Source organism: Monopterus albus, unplaced genomic scaffold (genome assembly GCF_001952655.1).
Source record: "Monopterus albus unplaced genomic scaffold, M_albus_1.0 scaffold190.1, whole genome shotgun sequence".
Lineage (NCBI taxonomy): Eukaryota > Metazoa > Chordata > Actinopteri > Synbranchiformes > Synbranchidae > Monopterus > Monopterus albus.
The window spans coordinates 470,033-478,220 of record NW_018128070.1 but is presented as its reverse complement, the minus strand read 5'-3'; the positions used below and the strand labels follow the sequence as shown (position 1 = coordinate 478,220).

The following is an 8,188-nucleotide window of genomic DNA, read 5'->3' as shown; positions in this document are numbered from 1 at the left end:
CCCCTTTTTTGCCCCCAGGATCACACTTCGATGCCAGCGTCTCTGATTTAGAAATTCCACAAAGCCTTTTTCTGTGCATGGATACTGAATGGGCCACATTATGGCTGAATGCAAAAGCACAGCTAAGGCAGAACAGTGGAGACAATTAAGAAGCTCCCCCCCTTCCACTGAAGACATAATACCCAGATCGAATTAATTTAGAATATTTTCTTCCACTTATTCAACCAGTCATGGATGCATATTGCAGACATACAGGCCAGCCTTAAGAGGAAATCTCCTCATGCATTGTTTGTTTATTTTCTCTTTAATTCATCAATTGGGGGGAAAAAGAGCTGTAGAACTATTCTGGGTCTAAACTAATTCCATATTTGCATCCAAAACTAGTCTTTTCCCTCTGTGTTTGCATAAGGAAGCCCACTGCCAGCTGGTTATTTTTAGGCTATGGTTCAAGGACTTACAGTACTTTATAACTAAGGAAATGGTTTGGAAAACAGGCATTTTGAGGAAAAGAGATGAAGTCAAGTGGAGGCAAAATCATTTGCTGTATCTTTATGTATGCAGATATATCGCAGCAGATTTAGGCCTTTTGTTTTCCTATTGTTTAAAAGAAGCTGAGCCGAGGAGCAGGTTGCATATCTGCAGACTGCAGCCCCGATGTGTCGACACCCGAGCACCATCTTTGGCGAAAGATGCGTCGGCCCATATACACTTACCACACACACACACACACACACACACACACACACACACACATACTGTATACACATGTGTACTCTCTCCAAGTGATCAAGGAACAGTGAGAAGAAGAGAAAAGGCTGTTTAAGAATTTTTTGTAAGGCGACCAGTTATCCTGTGCTCGGCATGAACGCATCAGTCAAACACTAATGCACACTCACTGTAATCTCTGAGCAAGCATCCAGTAATCCCCAGTGAGGCTCTCCACTTCAGGTGATGCTCCCAGTGCAGCTGTTTTGCTTAACTTGATGGTGTTGCTAATGTGCTCATTACTGTTCTGCTGAGCTGATTATCATCTAATGTAAATGAATGCAGCTTTATAATGCAGTGCAGGTGCGCTCCCTGTCGTGTTTTTCCCACTGCCTAATATTTTTCCTCCTTCCCTCCCTCTGTTGTTTTACCTTCCCATGTCTTTAAATACTTCCTGTCTAACTGCCATCCCCTTCTTCTCCACATCTGTCACCTTCACTTTTTGGTTATCTTTTTTCCTTTTAGCTGACCCAAACATTTTCTTTGCTCCAGCCCCTCATGCAGGTCTGACCACAGCTGAGTACTATCAGATGGCTCTGCTGGCGGGCCACCGTAGCCCTTACACAACGGACCTGCTTCCCTCTGTGGCGTCCACAGCCGGTGCCAGCAGCGCCAGTGCCCTGCACATGGAATACCTGCAGGCAATAGATAGTAAGTCTGCGCTGATGTCACACATGGACATGTCCAAGCTATGTTTGGCACAGTGCTGATCTGAGATTAAAACAGCTTCTTGTAATGTGATACGGTGGCCAAACCACTTTTTGTTTGTGAGATTTACAGTGCAGACAATCCATGGAGTTTTCTGAACTTTGTCTTGAAAAATCAGTTCCTCATATTTCTGGCCAAGTTGGATAAATATATTATTCTGTGGTTCATTTTGTTGCTATGTATAATGTAGTGATTTTTTTTATTTATTGTTGCTCTCACTGTGAAAACAGTGGGTACATCTCAGGTCTCTTATATGCACTGTCGTTTCCCTCACTTGTGTCTTTTCCTCGTCTTAGTCCCACTTGTGTAAGATATGAGGAGAGAGGACTCGAGGAAACACATTATTAACAACATGAGACGTCCTTTCCTCAGATCCTTTATCTGAAACATCCAATCATCAACTGATTTCTGATAAAAGGGGCATGTTGTTCATAAAGGAGGAGGCTGCTGGAGGAACCTCGGTCCTAAGAGACTTGAAATGTCCTTGATCAACCGGAACAACTTCCATGTTTACCGAGGAAGTAGGAAAGATCATACAGTATAAAACCCATTACTTTTTTAAATGGTAAACTCCTGTTAAGAAGTAAAACATTTAAGCGCATAAAGGAAATTCAATCCGTCATTTCCTGAAAACGTCAAACTCACCAAATGTAGAGGTAAATGTTTTTTAGTAGCCAATGCAATATTAATTTGAATCAATTTCAGTTGCCGTGGATTTGCCAATCAAGCTAAATTTGGTTAAAAGTGAGGGTTAGGTGTTAGGGTTATAACTGTTGTTTTAACAGCATTTAAATGATTTCAATATGTATCTGATCCTATCTACACTTGAAATTACCTAGCCAGCCAAAAAACTGGACCCGTCAACCAAATGTATTTCTGTAGGTGAAAAGACACCTTCCACATCCATCCCTACTGGGATTGCACCTTGCAGTATTATGAGTGGGTACCTGGGTGGCCCCAGTGGGAATTAAACATTTAAAATGCACTTTCACAACACATCTATTTTGCACTATATATAGACAACGTTACAGCTCAACCACGTTGAGGACCATTACTTTGACATGATTTAAATGAGCTATTGTCTTAATGTGTTGGACAGAAGACTGTGAGCAGAGGACTTATGCTAATGAGTTATTTTAAAGTGTAAATAGGAAATTAAATGCACACTGAATCTTAGAAAGGTCACACAGCCTCACCCTGTTCCCTTTTGATGAGAATGTATTTAGTCAGGCAAACGCCACTTTCATGGAAATCCAGGGTGAAGTTCTCGCTGTTCCTCAGAACAAACTAATTAAAACTAGCCAAACTTGTGTGGGTATCAGAAAATTAATTGCTGTTAAGTGGGAATCGGAACATCCCACCATTCATCACTGGAGAAATCCTTTCTTCTGTGTCACTTTTTAAGATTAATAGACTGAAACAAAACAATTAGGGCCAAATTCAAGTGGAGATGCAGTGCTCCTCACTTAAAAATCGCCTGTGATCATTGCTGCTAATAACTCATTTTAAAGCTTTGTTGGGTTTCAGAAAAAGCATCCAAAGGGCAGAGTCTATCAAGAGGCTTTCGTTGATAATCCGGGCTATCGTGCTTCTGTGGCTATTTCAGCCTATTCTACATCAGTGTAATTATCTTCAGACAGAGCTATGCTAATGAAACAATAGGCCTGTCCTGCCTATTTGTGCTTTAATAGGCCATTGTCTATGTTCACACTGCCTAATTAGTGCCATAGCTCTCACAGCTCAATGCGCTAAAGTCTGTATTTGTGGTCTTATTAGCTCATTTTAATTTCCTTGCTACTTGCTAGACTGTATGATATGTTGTTTGTCTCAGTAATAGGTTCACTCTGAGTAACATTTTAACTACTGTAGTCACTGATTATGTTTCTTGAGCTGTAACATCAGTAGATTGTTTGTTGAGCAGAATTTACTTAAACATTTCCACAACAAAAACTGACACAATATTTATGTTGACAACTAGTTATAAGGATTACTGTCGTTTTATTCATGTCCAGAATCATTGTCTCACTTGGTATCTTGTTCTAAAATAAAGTAAAGCAAATTCTGGGCAGTCATATATTCACACTTCAGGCCTTCCATGTGACAGCGACCCTCTCAGGTGGCCCCCAGGTGTGTCGACAAGACTTCAACTCCAGTTTTGGAGCCAGTTTTTATATCCGATGGCGTCAGTTCGGCCTGCCTCAGCCCTCCCTGGCCATGAGAATTAATGACGTGGCATGTAACTAGCCATCACATCCATAAATCAAGAGGAAATTAGAGGGACAGTCCTGCTATAAGCTTGGACGCTCCTCTCTCTGTCTCCTCCGTTGGCCAATTTATCATTTGGGCGGTGTATTAATAAACACTATTCCCATGAGGCTTTGCAGTGGCGGGATGCTGGCCCTGCTCCTCAGCAGTCCCTCCCTCTCCTAATTCACCTCAAGTGGAGGTTGTCCCTCACACTCCTGTGGACCCGACTTGTTTAAATATTGTCAGGTGTGTCAGATTTCAGACATGGAAAGCTCAATTTCTCCAAACCAGGAGGGTTAAATATATGATTTGAAATGACTGAAGTAACATTAGGTGGCCATCTACATTGTATTTCACAGTTGTGCACAGTCAGGGGTGTAAAGTGTTTATGTATCCCTCCTCTTCAACATCTCCTTCCCTAGGACATGAAAAGACGGATTTGCCATACAATGACAGTGTAAAGGGGGTGGTGTTCTCCACACAGCCTCGTGCCATAGTCGAAACTCGGATCTACAGATGCTAGAGCACCACCACAGAGGCAGACACACATACACATTCACATCCGCACTATGTGATTACCATGTGAATGGAGCGTTCGGTAATCGTTGAATATGTCAAACTAGAGATGGAGCATTTCCGTTTGAGAGATGGATGGATTGTGGGGGATGTAAATATGGAGGGGGGTTATTGGGGCTTCGTAAGATGGTTTTGTTTGCCTTTATAAAATAACTCCAAATGTTTTATTTCCAAATCTTGAGTCACAAAGTCATTGTGTCAGTTCACGCACAAAGCATGACATCTCCACAGCGCTTTTTTTCCCCTCCTTCCATCTTCCTCTGTTTTTCCCTGTCTTGTTTGTGACATCTCCATGTGAAAAGACAACAAAAGTCATGTTTTAATCTCTACCCGTGGCTCATTGTATGTGCATAGAGAATGGTTGTGCCGTTTCCGCCTTTTACCTTTTCAAACCCCCCTTTAGTATTTCCAGTCAACACTGATTGCATTTGAATAACGAGTAAAATTGGACTTGATTAAATATTACCATACACAGTCAGAGCATTTCTCCAACATAAAAGGCATGTTTTCTCATGGATGAAATGCAAGCAGTGCATCAAGTGACAGCTGAACACTCATTCAGATAAGCCTTTGTCTGATGATTGACAAAAATGGCATCTGTTAGGGTTAGATTAGGTTAGGATGAAGTCAAACAGAAAATCGTGTAAAAGCCACTACTATTTTTTTGATCAGTAACTTGTTTGTAGGAATTTAGCAGATGTTTGTCTCCAAAAAACACAGAACAAAGAGCAGATTCACAGTTTTAACCATTCACTTTCATGGCAGCCACTTGCCAGTCAGCCTTTTCTAGTAAATCTCCTCTTTCCTTATCCTGAAGGCTCTCGTTTCCCAAGCCCGAGGCTGCCATCACGGCCCAGCAGGAAGCGACCCCTGCCCATCTCACCTCTTTCTGAGCACAGCTTTGACCTGCAGAACAGGATCCGCAGCTCGCCCAACTCTCTTGTCGCCATGCTCAACAACTCTCGCTCCAGCTCCTCCACCAGCGGCTCCTATGGTCACCTGTCTGCTGGAGCCATCAGGTAGCACACTGCATTTGGAAAATGATCTTTCTTGCTTTTGACAAACTTGGGCTACAGTAGTTCTAGTCAGCGTATTAGAATATAATGAACAACTTTTTGTTGTCAGTCCAATTTAAAAGATGTAATAATATGGTTCACCCCATTAAAAAAACATATTTAAGATAATTTGGTTTCATTATAATTTAAAACTTTATTTCTATGAACATCTTGTAAGTTTATTACTTCAAAGACGCACATCAGTATTTTTTTTTACATGAAGTTTAGTTTATTTGTCACATACATTTACTTTTATAACGTTAACATATTGTGACGACCGCTAGCTCGGTTGAGAGGAGCTGGCCCGACCCTGTCCTATACTGGGACAACTAACTAGCCAGCTACGCGCTAGCACCTACGCTGACAGTGAGGAGAACACCTTTGTTGTCTTTTCTTGGGTTTTATTGAGCAGAATAGAGAAAGCAAAATAACTGTGAAATACCTGGCACTGTGTGCTCACAGGAGAATGAAATAGCAAACTGAAAACAGTAACAATATTCCCTCAGAGCATCCCGTGTCCCGCGCCAACAGAATCTAAAACAACACGCCCACCTGTCATCCCTCTTAACTCCTCCCGCACCTGTTCCTCCCCCCCATCCCACATTGGCCAGAACAGCGCGGCCAATACTAGCTTAGCTAGCTTCTAAACTAGCCGACCTAAAGAAGCAAGTTAAATTTGGTAGTTAGCAAGAACTTCTGCAAAACAAGTGCTTTAAGTGGTGCAAGCGTATGTTGTCACTCAAAAATTCAGATGAACCTGGAAAATAGTGAGTTTAATTCCTAAACAATCTGGAAGCAAGCACAACGCAGTGCAAATACAGAAAACAGGAAATGAGTACGGTTTACCGCAGGAAACAGCAGTCCGTCAAAGGTTCCCAATAATGGCAGCTAATATGTTTATCCATATACCTGCCTGTATACACACACTGTCCACCCAGTCATTGTCAGTTTCCAGTGAGTCTACTCTGCCTCTGTCTTCTTTTGTCGTACTGCCCAAATGTCCCATTTGTCCTCCATTTGGGTTTGTTGCAGTCTCACAACATGCGCCAAGTTTTTCCATCAAATTGATTTCTTTGACAATCTGTATCCACTGTTCCTGAGCCGGAGGATGCCCCTATTTCTATTTTGCAACCTTTTTACAGTCCACTATTAATAATTTCAGGTTATTTGTCTTTTTGTCATACAGGACCATATTGTGGCGACCCTGACCGGCCGCTGATGTTCATGTGTTCTGTTGTGTGTGAATGGGTTTGACAATGTTATTGAAGGCTGTTCATGTATTGGTTACTGCTGTTGTCTGCAAAATTGTTATTCATGTCGGCGCTAATGACTCCCGACTTCGCCAGTTGGAGGTCACTAAAATTAATGTTGAGTCGGTGTGTAACTTTGCTAAAACAATGTCGGACTCCGTAGTTTTCTCTGGGCCCCTACCCAATGTGACCAGTGATGACATGTTTAGCCGCATGTCGTCATTCAACCGCTGGCTGTCTAGGTGGTGCCCAGAAAATAACGTGGGCTTCATAGACAACTGGAAAACATTTTGGGGAAAACCTGGTCTGATTAGTAGAGATGGCATCCATCCCACTTTGGGTGGTGCGGCTCTCTTATCTAGAAATCTGGACGAGTTTGTTTTACAACCTAAATTATGACAACCCAGAGTTGAGTCCAGGATGCAGGGTCGCAGTCTTACACGCCTCTCTGCTGTCTCCTTGCAGCTGCTACCCACCCAACGCTCCCAGTACCCCATAGAGACTGTGTCTGCCCCCCGCCCACCTAAATTATATAAATCAAGAATCAACTCCAGAGGAGTTATTCATAAGAACCTAATTAAAATTAAGATGACTCCTCTTATAGTAGAAAGTAATAGGACAATCAAATGTGGACTATTAAATATCAGATCTCTCACATCTAAATCTCTGTTAGTGAATGATTTGATAAGTGAACATCACATTGACTTATTGTGTCTTACTGAAACATGGTTAAGGCAGGAGGAATATGTCAGCCTAAATGAATCCACTCCACCTAGTCACAATAACTGTCAAAGCCGTCGAAACACAGGCCGAGGTGGTGGCGTGGCAGCGATCTTTGACTCAAGCCTATTAATCAACCCTAGACCTAAACATAGTTATAACTCATTTGAAAGTCTCACCCTGAGTCTCTCACACCCAAACTGGAAAACTCAAAAGCCTGTTCTGTTTGTTATTGTATACCGTCCACCTGCTCCTTATTCAGAGTTTTTAAGTGAATTCTCAGACTTTCTGTCTGATTTAGTGCTTAGTACAGATAAAATAATCATAGTAGGCGACTTTAATATTCATGTAGATGCCGACAATGACAGCCTCAACAATGCATTCTGTTCATTATTAGACTCAGTTGGCTTCTCTCAAACTGTAAATAAACCCACTCACTGTTTTAATCACACTCTTGATCTGGTTCTGACATATGGCATCAAAACTGAACACTTAATAGTTTTTCCCCATAACCCTCTTCTGTCTGACCATTTTCTAATAACTTTTGAATTTCCATTAATGGATTATACTCTATGTGGGAAACAATTCCACTACAGCAGATGTCTATCTGGCAATGCTGTTACCAAGTTTAAGGAAATAATTCCATCTTTATCTACTTCAGTGCCGTTTGCCAACACAGTGGAAGGAGGCCACCTTAACTTTACTCCAACACAAATCGATAATCTTGTTGATAGTACTGCAGCCTTCCTGCGTAATACACTTATACCATTGCCCCTCTGAAAAGGAAGGCAGTGAAACAGAGGCGGCCCTGTGGTACAGCTCGCAGCTCCACTCCCTAAAGCAGGCATCACGAAAAATGGAAAGGAG

General features: G+C 41.9%; 1 protein-coding gene across 1 annotated transcript in view; it reads left to right on the top strand.

The window, feature by feature from the left end:
- Window positions 1-8,188, top strand: part of gli3 (GLI family zinc finger 3) — a 94,714-nt gene that overhangs the window by 67,282 nt on the left and 19,244 nt on the right. The window contains 2 exon segments of the mRNA XM_020617505.1: window positions 1,258-1,416; window positions 5,114-5,315. Of these exon segments, the coding sequence (XP_020473161.1) occupies window positions 1,258-1,416; window positions 5,114-5,315 (361 nt within the window).